Consider the following 15,235-nt stretch of genomic DNA (forward strand, 5'->3'; position numbering starts at 1 on the left):
TCGATAAGGTGGCGACTTGTCCAGGGTGTAACCTCCCTACCGTGCAGCTGAGATAGGCTCCAGCGACTCCGAAAGAGACAAGCAGTAGAAAATGGATGGATGGAATTTGAAAAATTACAATAATAAACAAATATTTTCATATAAGTAGAATTTTTGACACACTGGGTTATGCATTTACAATCATATTAATTAACATTTCTTATTCTATTCTAACACTCTTCCATATTAGAGCATAAAAATCTGCTTTCGGCGATATCGATATTTCAATATAACCACTAGTTTTTTAGTCTGTAACAGAAAATATTTAAAGTGCAATCAATATGAATGAACAAAAATTGTTGGCCACCTCGTACTGGCCATATTTGACGACTTAGAATGTTACAAAAAAGAAAAACGTCTGTGTTCCTGTTTCGTAAGGATTGTCAATAATAGGCTTTGAAATATAAAACTATTTTTGACCAACTTCACCCATTTGATAATAAAAATGTAATGTAATAAACTCTTTAATTATTAATACATTCACATTGATCTGCAACATTAACTAAGGAGCACAATATACAAAACAAAAGTAAACAATTTAAAAAATTTTCAAAATGAGGAAGTCAAGATTAATTTTTGTAGAGTGCATGCAGTTTTACGAAGGGCTATGTAATATTTCTTTATACATTTAATGTCACAAGAACCCTTGTTTTTTATTATGACGGAAAAACTAAAAATATGCAAACATTTTTAATTGTTACACTAAGCATTGGGCTGATAATTTAAATAATACTTTAACAATTTTGATTTGGATTCATCATCTTTTAAAAGAGTACGTTCCAAATACTGTTTAAAAACATGTAATTATAAAGTCAATGTGGCTAAATTGGTCCCGAGAGTAAAGGAAAAACAAAGTGGATCATGACATGAAGAAGAAAAAATAAAAAGTATAATAATTTACAAATTTATTACAATATTTTTAAGTCAACATCAAAAGAAACCCATATCTCGTAAAATATGCAATATTTTCAGATTATCACATCTTTTGTCGAGTCAATAATTTTAAGCATTTTGATTTATAATACACATTTTAAGAGTAAATTGTAAAAAAAAGTGTACACAGTGGGGTTGATGACATTTTGAAAAGGATTAAACACAAATTCTGGCCAATAAGTGGAAGGTACACGTTTGTACCCCAAAGTTTCTTGAGGGTGTTAATAATAAAACACACATGCTGTGAATAAAAGGACAAAATATAAATATATTTGATCATATAGGTTTTTTTTTTATTGAAAATGTACATGAATGGGAGTCAACTTAAGCAAGATATTGATCATTTGTTGTGTGGGAGGGTTTTCTGACAACAATAACGGATGCTAGAAAAATGTTTCTGGACACAAAATGTTAGGAAACAACAAGTCTTCAATGCACTTCAATACACAAAATATATCCTTATAAATTATATAAATGCATGGGTATTCTTCTTTTTTTTTTTGTATATTTTTGTTCTTTTTTTTTTCAAATACTCCTACAGGAGTTTACCTCAACTCCACTTTATACTAATATTTGGCAAAATAGGGCAGCTGAAACAAATGCGTACTCATAATTTGCACCATTGGGAGCAAGAAACGGCCCGTTATTTAGGGGGGATGGGGTTGAAAACGAGCAACAAAAGGCCAGGATCCAGCATTTTGGAAATAAAAAGAAGCATGCTGAAAACAGAATAGGCCGGTGGAATATTAAAGCACGACGTGTTATGGGAAACATGACCCCTCCATGGTATTGTATGTAGTGTAAACATGGATTTGTTATATTGCTTTGGCATAGTCACGACTGCTTCAATTGTGCGATTATTATTACACAGTGTACACCTGTCCTAGGGAAGCCTGATTCTAATTTAGCGTGCAAACCGGAGGTGATTTGCAGGGTCCCCCTTACATGACATTAAGACTGTAATTAGAGCTTCGTGAGGAGAGGTCCATACTGAAGATCATATTTGACAAAAGGGGATGATGCGATGGGAGAGAAGGAGAAGAGAAAATACAACTGAGGGCGGGGGAAAAAAACAGAAAGAAGAGGTAAAGGGTGCTTAGTGGTTTGCTGAAGCTGCCATCCCCCCCTCTTCTGATGGTCAAGACATTAAAAGAAGCTAAAGAGAGGAGAGACAAAAAAAGATGTGGCCGTTAGAGAAGCACAAATCTGGCGTGAGGAGGAGAAAAGTGTTGATTAGAATGCACGTGATTGTCTCCAACATTGTCATCCAAGTGGAAAATGTGTTAATCACAGAAACAGGAGAGGAAGCAAAAAGTGGGGATTAAAATAAAAGGACCCAGGAAAAGCGTTTTCCTTTAAAAGTGCTGGAATTTGAGGACGGTCCCTTACTCGGTGCAGAACCAGGGAGAACTGCAAAGGAAATACACACAAACCAGTAAAGCGAGGACCTCTGGGAAGGACCCGTGTCTGCATTTCATCTCATCAATGAAGTCAGAAAATATAGGTGAGAACGGCTTTTATTTGCCTCTCAGGACAATCTTCTTGCTTTATTAAAAAAAAAAACGAGTACAAACTTAAATGCGCCATGATAAAAGCATGGATCAAAAACATACACTTAATAAAACATCACATTTGTGTTCTTTTTTGTTGTTAATTGGTTTTAAAGTGCAAATGTGACCCGCTAATACAAAAAAAATAGTCATGAAACACACGATGAGGTATGTGGAGAAGTGGTAAATAGATAAGCCAAACACTGTCAGCCGGTTGGGATGTAAAACAAGGAAGATTTGATTAAAAATAAGGCCAAATAATATCACAACAACAAAATAATAAAATAAATGTGTACTATTATGTGAAAAAGTTATTATTTTTAAAGAACAAATTTGTAATATTGTGTGGGGAAAAGTTTTTTTCTATGAATTCATTTTTGTAATTTTATGAGAAAGAAGTTGTAATTTTCAAAGAAGGAATTTGTAATATTACGAGGAAAAAAGCCGGAATTGGAATATAATAAAGTCTGCGTGAGAGGAAAAAAATTAACCAAAAGATAATTTGGACTATGAAGAGAATAAATCACAATATTACAAATTATTTGACATTAACATCTCAATATTATGAGGAAATATTTGGCATTTCATCAGGATCATGTCATATTTTGCGAGAGGTGAAAAATGGAATATGAGAGCGAAAATTATTTCAATAAAAAAGATGTAATTTCAAAATGTTGGGTGTATTGAGTGGTTATTGTTGGGGGATGAACAGATGTAATATTAGGAAGAAAAAGTCATATTTTATGAGAATAAAGTTGTGTTATTAACAATTAGCTCAGTGAAAATGAAGACTGTTGAAGATCAACTTTATTCTTGATAAAGGAAAAACAAAAATACATAATTTTGCTTTTCAGAGCGGGGCTAATACTCCTTTATAAGACAATAAAAATCAATTGTGATGTATTTGCAGTACATATTATTTGTAAAAATAAAGCGCTATACAAGTATAACCCATTTATTATTATTTATTATTTATCTTGAATTTGAAGAACCCCTAAAGAAGGGTTCGGTGAATGCGCATATCAAACTGGTGGGGTTCGGTACCTCCAATAAGGTTAAGAACCACTGTTCTAATGCAACTATTGGTCATAGGCCAAGTGCCTCCCGTACACTGGGGGCACTATTTCCTTTTAGTGCGGTTAAATTAATTCCTTTTCCGGTTGACCTATGAAGTCACTCCAGCCATTTGAGGAGCCCTTTACAACTTTTTTTGACTGATTTCCGATGTAACACTGGCACATATTACAGATATTAGGTCTCTAATGGCTATGCTGATGTTAAATTGCAGACAGCATCAAGAAATGATCTTGACGCTACGACCAAGAATGTATCGGAGCGGGTGCAGGTCGGATGCAAAGACAGACGAGCGGAAGAGTTTTTTTCGAAGGAATTTTCGGACGAAAATCATGGAAACAAAACTTTTGAATGTCTTAAAGTTCATCCAAAAGGCTCTGTGGATTGATGGAAGGCGTTTTAAATAAAAAATAAGGCCAAATAATATCACAACAACAAAATAATAAAATAAATGTGTACTATTATGTGAAAAAGTTATTATTTTTAAAGAACAAATTTGTAATATTGTGTGGGAAAAATGTTTTTTCTATGAATTCATTTTTGTAATTTTACGAGAAAGAAGTTGTAATTTTCAAAGAAGGAATTTGTAATATTATGATTAAAAAGGTTTTCATTTTCGAAGAATAAAGTTGTAATAGTACAATAAAAATAATTGTCATTTTCGAAGAATACATTTGTAATATCCCCATAAAAATGGTCATTTTCTAAGAATAAATTGGTAATATTATGCAAAAAACGTTATTTTCTAAGAATTTGTAATATTACAAGAAAAAAGTTGTATAAAAAATAATTTGTAATTATTGCAATAAAGAATTGTACTATTTAAAAAAAACATTTGTAATATTACAATTACAAATGTGTCATTTTCTAAAATACATTTGTACTATTACACGAAAAAATTTGTTTTTTTAAGAAAACGTGTAAGTTCTCATTATCTAAGAATAAATGTGTAATTTTATAAGAAAAAAGTTTTAATTTTCAAAAAACAAATTTGTAATTTTACGATTAAAAAAAGTTTTCATTAACAAAAAATACATTTTTAGTACAGTATTACAATAAAACATTGTCATTTTCTAAGGATAAATTAATAAAAACTTTATTTAAAAAAAAATAATTTGTAATTATTGCAATAAGAAATTAAATTTTTTTCAGGAAAACATTTGTAATATTACAATTAAAAATGTGTCTTTCTAAAATACATTTATACTATGACAAAAAAAAGTGGTTATTTTCTAAGGATATACATATGTGTAACATAACATGAAAAAAGTTGTCATTTTCTAAGAATAAATTTGAATTATAACAAGAAAAAATGCATTTTCAAAAAAAATTGTAATTATTGCAATAAAAAAGTAGTTTTTTTAAGAAAACATTTGTATTATTAGGTTAAAAAGTTTTCATTTTCTAAGAATACATTTGTAATGTTATGAGAAAACAGTTGTCAATTCTCAAAAAGGAATTTGTAATATTTTGAGGAAAAAAGCCGGAATTGGAATATAATAAAGTCTGCGTGAGAGGAAAAAAATTAACCAAAAGATAATTTGGACTATGAAGGGAATAAATTCACAATATTACAAATTATTTGACATTAACATCTCAATATTATGAGAAAATATTTGGCATTTCATCAGGATCATGTCATATTTTGCGAGAGGTGAAAAATGAAATATGAGAACGAAAATTATTTCAATAAAAAATCTGTAATTTCAAAATGTTGGGTGTATTGAGTGGTTACTGTTGGGGGATGAACAGATGTAAAAAAAAAGTCAGATTTTATGAGAATAAAGTTGTGTTATTAACAATTAGCTCAGTGAAAATGAGGACTGTTGAAGATCAACTTTATTCTTGATAAAGGAAAAACAAAAATACATACTTTTGCTTTTCAGAGCGGGGCTAATACTCCTTTATAAGACAATAAAAATCAATTGTGATGTATTTGCAGTACATATTATTTCTATCGTAGCCATTAAATGTAGTAAGAGTAAGACTTTGCCTCCTCTACAGGATATCAAAGCTGGATTAGACCACCTAAATATTAAGCTGCATTTATTTTTACAGACTCACCGATTTGGAATTTGAACCGCACTTGCCTTCCTTTTCACGTCCCAAGCGTGTGACGCGTGTTTGGCGATACGTTTCTGCCCGTCACAGCAGCCGTCGTGTTGTTGTGTGTTAATATGGGCTCCAACTAAAAAGCACACTCCACATACGCCATGCAAACGTCACTGCGTTGGAAACAAGCGTGTAATGTATTGTGGGTGTGTAAAAAGGAGGAAGAAAATGAGACAAAGCATCATCCAGCATGTAATAAAAAAAAAAGTCCAACTGAGCAAACGCTCACACATTTTGGGGGTGGGGAATAATAAGGAAGGGTCATTCACAGCAGCGTGGCCACAAGGGAGCGCTTTCCTACAGGAATCCTTCTCTGGAAATAAGAGAGATGACGCCATTATTGCTTTGCTGGACACAGTTATCATCATCAAGACACACAGTGGACACAACATCTGTCCCTCTCCGACTTTTCTAAGTGTGTCCCTCCATAAATCCACCCTGAGGCTACGCTCTGTTCTGGCGTGAGCCTTTCAGCCTTGAAAGGCTCTTTGTGCGAGAGACGCTCCCCGACAAAAAGGACACTGTTGTGGATTGGCGGAGGGCAGATGGTGCGGGGATTCGAATGAGAGGTCCACATAATAAAGCGCTTGATTTAGCAAAGAGATGGCACGTGGGTGATAAACATGCAATAAATTAGTCTGATTTTTCAAATAGTTCTTTTATAAAATATATTTACACTAGGGCTGCAACAACTAATCGATTAAATCGATTATAAAAATAGTTGGCGATTAATTTAGTCATCGATTCGTTGGATCTATGCTATGCGCATGCGCTGAGGCTACTTTTTTTTAATTAATTTTTTTATAAACCTTTATTCATAAACTGCAACATTTACAAACGGCTGAGAAACAATAATCACAATAAGTATGGTGCCAGTATGCTGTTTTTTTTCTTCCAATAAAATACTGGAAAGGATGGAAATGTAGTTTGTCTCTTTTATCCGATTATTAATCGTTTAATCGAAGTAATAATCGACAGATTAATCGATTATCAAATTAGTTGTTAGTTGCAGCCCTAATTTACACATACGTGTGAAGTCCAAGTGCCCATGCACTCTCTCTAAAGCAGTGGTACTTAACCTGGGTTCGATCGCACCCTATGGGTTCGGTGAGTCGACCTCAGGGGTCAAGACACACCCGACTCATCGTGCAAATAAAAACGTATCCCTATCGGCGTATTATGGATACCCCCAAACAATGTTCCCTCTAATTTTCCATCTGATTTGCAGGTGTGTAATTTGTCGTGAGTTCATGCACTGTGTTGGTTTTGTTCTTTCAACAAGGTGATGTTCATGCCCGTTCATTTTGTGCACCAGTAAAAAAACATATAACTTTATCTTGCTCCTGATGGCTGCTGGTTAGCGCCTTGCGTAGCAGCTCCCGCCATCAGTGTGTGAATGTGGAAATACTGTCAAAGCGCTTTGAGTACCTTGAAGGTAGAAAAGCGCTATACAAGTATAACCCATTTATTATTATTTATTATTTATCTTGAATTTGAAGAACCCCTAAAGAAGGGTTCGGTGAATGCGCATATGAAACTGGTGGGGTTCGGTACCTCCAACAAGGTTAAGAACCACTGCTCTAATGCAACTATTGGTCATAGGCCAAGTGCCTCCCGTACACTGGGGGCACTATTTCCTTCTAGTGCGGTTAAATTAATTCCTTTTCCGGTTGACCTATGAAGTCACTCCAGCCATTTGAGGAGCCCTTTACAACTTTTTTTGACTGATTTCCGATGTAACACTGGCACATATTACAGATATTAGGTCTCTAATGGCTATGCTGATGTTAAATTGCAGACAGTATCAAGAAATGATCTTGACGCTACGACCAAGAATGTATCGGAGCGGGTGCAGGTCGGATGCAAAGACAGACGAGCGGAAGAGTTTTTTTCGAAGGAATTTTCGGACGAAAATCATGGAAACAAAACTTTTGAATGTCTTAAAGTTCATCCAAAAGGCTCTGTGGATTGATGGAAGGCGTTTTAAATCCAAACTGTTCGTGCCGCGACTGACATCAGATGAAAATTGCTATTGTTCTGCACTTCATTATTCACCAGGTGTGAATGAATGATGGGTTCTCACTTCTCTGTAAAGCGCTTTGAGTGTCTAGAAAAGCGCTATATAAATCTAATCCATTATTATTATTATTATTATTATTATTATCTTTCATCTCATTCGTATTTCGTTCGAGAGTCCAAATAAAGCCGGCATTCCACATTTCTTTTCTTCTACCATCTATGTACTTCATAATCTTTTGTTGGTATGAAGCAAATAAACCGTCTTCTCTTCATGACAATTGTTGCTACGCTTTTATTGAGTGGTATCTGCTTCCGGGTTGTTTCCCACGCCTTGAGACTGGCGCATGCGTGATACTAAGGGTCCTCTCCTGCCGCACACCCCCCTCGAAAGATGTGGTTTACAATCGCATAATCCAGGTGTGCTAGTCCGACTTTTCAAAAAACGTGCTTCCATGGGCTGTAGGAGGCTTATTTAGAGCCTAACTATTTGAGAAGTCGGACTAATTTAGTGCATGGACACGCACTGATTGTCAGCGCTAGGATTTGACTGACAGCCTTGAACTCATGAATACTGGAAGGATGTTTTGTCAATGATTAGATTATTGTTATACATGACTGATCAGGTTTTACCAGAGCAAGGTGCGGCATGCAGCAAGCATGGGAGCAGTTAACTGGAAAATGAGATGGATGCAATGTCGAGTAGGCGATACATGCAATAATGGCATCACAGGACAGGCAGCACTCTTGAACAGAAGTAAATTAAGTCATTGGCCACCTAACCAACATGGCTACTGCGCAGCACATAGTGTGCCAACTGTCTGAGTACGCAAAGGGCCTAGATCTTACCATTAAAAGCAGATACACGCAAAAAAAATCAAACTATGCAATGAATCAATCCCTCTACGTTATCAAAAAATATTTGATATTTAGGATTATCCGTCGGTCGCGTTCCCAGACATGTCGACCTACGACAAAACGGATGCAAACTTGGAAAAGCATGGAGTCTACAACTTCTTTGTGTGAGGCTGGGTCAATGAAATTGGTATCAAGACTCTCCCGGATAAATCATGCACTGGAAAAACTCACAATCTCACCAAGTATATATTTTTTATTTCTAGTCAAAATATCTAAAGAAACTTAATACAGGTCACAATCCCCTTATAAAACGAAGCGGCTGATTTATGGATTTTTCCCCCAGCTAATGCCCATTATGTTTTGTGTTCAATAGTTTGAATTAAACCGAGGCAGAAAACTGAAATAGTGTGTTATTGTTTTTGCTATGACGCCATCTTATGGACGGGTTTGCTCACTGCAGTTATTGCGGGTTGAAAATCTAATTTTTGTTTTGATGCCGTAGACCGGAAATAAGCGTGTTGCTCAAAAGGATTGTTCATTTATCACTCTAAGCAACGTTAGCAAGTTTCACAGCTTAATTAAAACAATTCTTACTTATTAAACAGTGTAATGTCTGCAGGAGTGTTTTCATGCATATTTGTAAGTACTATCGTAATGTAATGAAACTAACGATGTTAGCATTAGCTAGTATGCTAACACATTTACAAGTGTCTGTGTTAGTATTAATAACTTACAATTAGGGCTGGGCGATATATCGATATACTCGATATACTCGATATATCGCAGGTTTGTCTCTGTGCGATATAGAAAATGACTATATCGTGATATTCGAGTTTACATTCTCACACAGTTGCTTTTAGCTGCGGGCATTACACTACAGGCTCTTCTCACTCTTTCTTGTCTCTCCTTCTCACAGAGACTTAAAGAAGCGCACCTCCTTACACACGTCACGCGTGCAACGTCACACGCCCTCCCCGAGCAGAGAGGTAGCCAAATGGGTAACATTAGCTGTGATGCTAACGGTGCGTTGCAGGTGGTAATACGAGACAAAGAAGGTGCGAATCTGGTAACAAATGGAGGAAGAATTAATTCCCAAGAAAAACAGCACAGGGTGCGACGTTTGGCGGTGGTTTGGCGTCAAGCGGGAATATGTTGAACAATTATGCGGCAAAAGGGTTGCTACAAAAAGTAGCATTACTGCTAATGTGTAGCATCATTTGAAAAGTCACCTGCTAGAGAATGAAGAGTGCTTGAAACTGCATGTCAATATCTCCGTTCGGTGCCACACCCACAAAATACCGAAGCAACAATTTCCAGATCAACACCGTATGAAAAAAATAAGTCAACAACAGAAGGAGATAACGTCCGCAGTAACCTACCACATAGCGAAGGACATACACTATTTGATTTTCTATTATGCAGCTCATTTTTATTTGACAGTTATTGAAATATCTTGTGTGACATCATGCACAAAAGTGCACTTTATTAGTTTTAAAATATTGTAGTGGCGTTCTGTACAAAAAGTGCACTTTAATTTAGTGTTGTTTTGATATATGTCACCTTAGTGACATCATGCACAAAAGTGCACTAATAGCTTGTTTTGAAATGTCTCTGACAATCTTGCACTTTCTGTTTTGGAAATGACATGAATGTTTGTGCCACTGCATAATAACTGTTTAATAAACACACTTTTGGTAAATTGACTTAGTTGTGATTTCCCTCTCTGCATGAAAGTTTAAAATGAGCATATATTAATGCAGTATGAACAAGAATGTTTTAATGTAGACACATAGAATCCTCATACTGCTGTGATTATATGCATCAAGTGTTCATTCAAGGCTAAGGCAAAATATCGAGATATATATCGTGTATCGTGACATGGCCCAAAAATATCAAGATATTAATAAAAGGCCATATCGCCCAGCCCTAACTGCACTGGGATTATTTTTGTATTGTTTCCGTTTCACAAATTTCTCAGTAAATCACCAAAACGTTAGCGTGGAATTACTGAGTCTGTTTAGCTGATTGGAGAGCTAGTGGGTCAATGATGATGACGACTTCTGTTTTGTTTGATCAGCCGTTTTACTGCCATGTTACAGACACCATTTGGAAAGGTATGTAAACAAACATTTACAAAATATTTCTGTGGAAATAAGTAATTTCACATCGTACATATTTGCGGCTTATAGTCAGAAAAATATGGTAATCAATTCCAGACTTACGAAAGTTTTTGACACAAAATACGTTTTATAGAGAATAATTGGAGTTTTACAATGCAAACTACATATAAATGACCAATGAAATGATTAACTTTTGGCTTTATTGAAGACTTGTTGGCGAAGACTGCAATGCGCTTGGAGAAAGGAGAGGAGAGCCACGCAGATGCCAGCCTTATACTTTGCTAGGAATTAGTGTTTCTCACCTTCTTTATCTTTGCAATTTTCTTTGGCCCCTTTATGACTTAGTTTGCAGTCACAGCCAATAAAGAAACTGACTGAGTCACCAATGCGTAGGATTTTTTGTTTTGTTTTGCCACAGATTGATATGCGGGCGGACAGACTAGTTTTCTTTCACGCTGTGTTTGGCTGTAGGATTACAAAGACGATAAACAAAAAAACCAGGGAAAACTTGTGGCAAAAAATGAATCCTACGAAAAGCAGACCCTACAAAAACGGAGTCATTACTGTATATACTGTACTTCAGTAGTATGGACACTTTTGGACAATTCTATGCTTTTTGCAGAGTAGAAAGGCCCCTTTCTGTTGTCATGCATATAAAGAAAGGCATGCAAGCAAAACTTAACCTCAACTACATAAAATACAGGACTCTGGATATACTGGAACAAGAAAAATGACACACGTAAAAAAGCAATACTCACTTCTTTTTCTCTTTGTCCCTCTTGAGCGTGGTGGAGCCCCCCGCCTGCTGGGCCTGATTCAGCAAGAGCTCGGCCGCCGTCTTTTTCTGTTTGAACGTGTTGAGCTCATCATCCAGGGACTTCTTCTTGTCCTCCAGTTTCTTTTTTTCGTCTTGGTGGAGCTTCTTCAGGCGGTCAAACTTCTCGTGCAGCTGTGTGGGGGAAACATTTATGACAATCTGACATATACATACATACATTCATATATATATATATATACATACATACACACACACACTGAAAATATACACTGTGATCGCTCTAATTAAAGAGGAATGAGTGTTAATTGGAAGCAGGCAAAAACTGAAGAAAAGTTAGGATTTGGAGTGCATGAGAAAGTACAGCTCTCTCTTATTGCAAAGTATATTACATTAACACAGCAGGAACAGAACCAATGTTGTAATGGCGGTAGAGGAGCAAACTGCTCAATCAGCATTATTACCGCTGATGGGTTTATTGTGAACAAAAGTACGTACGACAAGCGTAACGCGCGTGGGGTTCACATTACTCGCTTATTAGCAACATTTTGAAGTGCATGCAGAGGTAAATTGAGATGCTGACCACTCTGCTACTGCCATCTAGTGGATCTGGAGTTTCTTGACCATGCGCTATTTTGTAAACCTCGTACCCAGAGACGATAAGCCGCTTGGCGGTGCATTAGTCCTACATACAGTTCCAAGATGGGGTCGAACGACAAAGACACAAACCTCTTTCTCGGCTTCTTTCAGCTCCCCCTCCTTCTCTTTGACTCTTTGGACGAACATTTGCCGCATTTCTTCTTCCTTCTTCTGCAGCTCACCCATGAACTCGTTCCTCTTGGCCTCGTACGTCTCCTGCAGACTGTGAAAAGGAGCGTCGAGTCATAACTTCATACGGCCATTTTTTATTAGCTCAAGAGGTTGTACGCCACCAACATCCAGATCCATCACTTCATTACAATTACACTCAGCTGGAAATAATATTTATGTATGGCATTTATGTGCAAAGTACATACCTTTTACATGATATATCATATAAGATATACAATATAAATCAATACAATCATTTAGCATGTTAGGTGGGTTTGCATTCAAGCAAGGCGTGTTTTGATGCCACGCAAACATTGCGCGATGTCAAGTTTTAACTTTTTTTGAGAGGATTAATAATGGTCTGTGGATTACTGGATCGTTACGAGGACGGTCGATGAAGCGCGGTGGATGACTTGTGAGTCAAGCGCGTTCACTGCAGACACTCACTTTTATTAGCGTGCATGACTTTCGAGGAGGAAATGTGTTGCACACTTGTGTGTGGTGTTGCTTCCTTATTTGTGATTATTCCAAGCTGATTAACAGATCCTACCCATGTCTTTTTTATGTGTTGCAGCGGCACCTGAAGTGTATTTGACAGCGCACGTGTCATAATTTTGACGGTCAGCTGGATTAAAAAAAATACAGATAGCCATATCATTTATCCAGAATCTTAACAGAATCTTGACTCATCTATTTAGGAACTGGTACTCAGTATACATCCATACTCTGCAGTCATAACAGGTGTGCCCCAGGGATCTTTGCTGGGTGCCCCTTTACCTCGTCCCCCTTAGCCACGTCTTCCACAAATTTAGTACTCACTACTTGCTCTATCTCTCCACCAAACCAAATGCCGCACTTCTAGCATCCTCCCTCACCTACTGTTTATCTGAAATGAAATCAGTGTTCAATTCAAACCTCCTTCAACGGTGAGAAAAACCAAAATCCTCCTAATTGGTACAAAAATCCTCAATTTCCTAGTCCCCCCCATAGGTTAAGAGTCTGGGTGTCATCTTCGTTGGCACACAGTCATCTCAATCTCATATCAATAACATCACCGACTCTGCTTATTTCCATTCTTTGTAACATTAACAGACTCCGCCCTTCTTTTACCGTCTTTGCGGCCTCCATCTTGTTCACAGTCTGGTCACACTTCCTCAGAAACCTTCTTTTCCATCCATTTTGCTGTACCATCTGCCTGCCTCAGCACCATAAGGAGCAGAGCTTTCAGTCCACACTGCTCTCAAACTCTGGAACGCTCTACCGTCTGACATCCCATATTGACTCCCTTCATACCTTCAAATCCAGACTCAAACTCATATGCTCAAAATTGCAAAATCACTGCAAATGCTTCTACACCAGGGTTGTCCAAACTTTTTGACTTGGGGTCGTATTGGGTAAAAGAAATTGTCCGGGGGCCGAAAGCCGACTGCATGTAAAGTAACACACACACACACACACACACACACACACACACACACACACACACACACACACACACACACACACACACACACACACACACACACACACACACACAATATTAATATAATGGATATGTAATTAGTATAATTGTATATTAAAAGTATGTGAAAGCTTGACTCCTATCATGTTTCGCATTTTTCCCATCATGCATTGCAGTGGATTTAAATGGGTGTAATTTGCTTGGACGTTTGTGATAATATCCACAAAGTTCAGGGTTCAGGGGGCCGCAGTTTGAACACCCCTGCACTTTCTACAATCTTGGTTTAATCATTTGCTGTCTTATCTTCATCTTGTAAATTGTTTTATCCCTACATCGTAAAGTGTTCTCTGGTTTCTTGAAAGGCGCTTAGAAATGAAATATCATGGTTGACCGAAGCATTGAAATAAGAAGCTACCTGAAGGGCTTGCTGTCGGGGTCCGTGTCCTTGAAGCCCATCTCCTCCAGCTTGCAGCGGCGGTACAGCTCGTAGTGGCTCGTGTGCGTCTGCTCGCGCAGGTCCTCCATGTTCACTCGGATCAGCATCTCTCGCAGTTTGACAAAGTCACAGTGATTCTCGTTTTCCACTGGGGAGACAAGCACGTAAAAAGAACATAAAGAAATGGACATATCCGGCCAATACACCTCCGATTAGCTCATGTTTTCTCATGTGTTGAGCATCATGTTGCAACATTGCGTGCGACACCATGTGAGTGCATGCAAACACATGACCAAATTTTGTATGATAACAAATATGGTGTATATGTAGACTTCTGACTTTAGAAGAGGTTTTCACACTGTTTTTCTACACTACTTACCTTGGGTCTTGATGTGCAAATACAACAAGATGGAGCAGCTTCATACTGACGCAGAATTCTCGTTAAAACTCAAACTTTGCTTTGCACCAATAAACTAGTGTGGCCGCGGGCGGCTTGCGCCACATTGTTACGGATCGCTCAACAAGTCAATTAAAAATCAATTAAAAGTCCATTAGTGACACGCTGCAGCAGCTCGACGCGCTGTATGAGGTTGTACGAGATGGTCAATTCCAAATTCACATTAGGAACAAAAACAAATACTTGTGTTCAATTTGCACTTTCTGACTAAGCTAAAGTATATATTATTAACCTTTTTTTATTTTTGGCTAAGTTTGATACTCATTCTGTTATGTTTGCAAGCCAACATTTATTTGTTTAAACTAATTTTATTGATAGCCTATTTGGATGACCTATTGACCTATATTTTTTATATTATTTGTTTCTACAAAGTTTGGATATATGCCTCTTATTATGTATTATTTTGATGGACTGATTGATATTCTGTTCGATTTTATAAATCAAATAGAATAGAGGAAAAAATATGTATATACATTAGAGATGTCCGATAATATCGGCCGATAAATGCTTTAAAATTTAATATAGGAAATTATCGGGATCTGTTTCAAAAAGTTAAATTTATGACTTTTTAAAACGCCGCTGTACGGAGTGGT

The 15,235-nt window shown here is 36.8% G+C and overlaps 1 protein-coding gene across 4 annotated transcripts in view; it reads right to left on the bottom strand.

Moving 5' to 3' along the window:
* Window positions 1-1,479: 1,479 nt before the first annotated feature.
* septin6 (septin 6) overlaps window positions 1,480-15,235 on the bottom strand; it is a 47,069-nt gene continuing 33,313 nt past the window's right edge. For 2 of the 4 annotated variants that reach the window (XM_062039830.1, XM_062039827.1), the window contains exons 7-10: window positions 14,165-14,333; window positions 12,207-12,339; window positions 11,461-11,651; window positions 2,136-2,382 (exon numbers count right to left, since the gene is read on the bottom strand). In XM_062039830.1, the coding sequence (XP_061895814.1) occupies window positions 2,358-2,382; window positions 11,461-11,651; window positions 12,207-12,339; window positions 14,165-14,333 (518 nt within the window). In that variant the 3' untranslated portion in view covers window positions 2,136-2,357. The other 2 variants (XM_062039829.1, XM_062039828.1) reach the window with 2 other exon arrangements.

This window comes from Entelurus aequoreus, linkage group LG28 (genome assembly GCF_033978785.1).
Source record: "Entelurus aequoreus isolate RoL-2023_Sb linkage group LG28, RoL_Eaeq_v1.1, whole genome shotgun sequence".
Classification (NCBI taxonomy): domain Eukaryota; kingdom Metazoa; phylum Chordata; class Actinopteri; order Syngnathiformes; family Syngnathidae; genus Entelurus; species Entelurus aequoreus.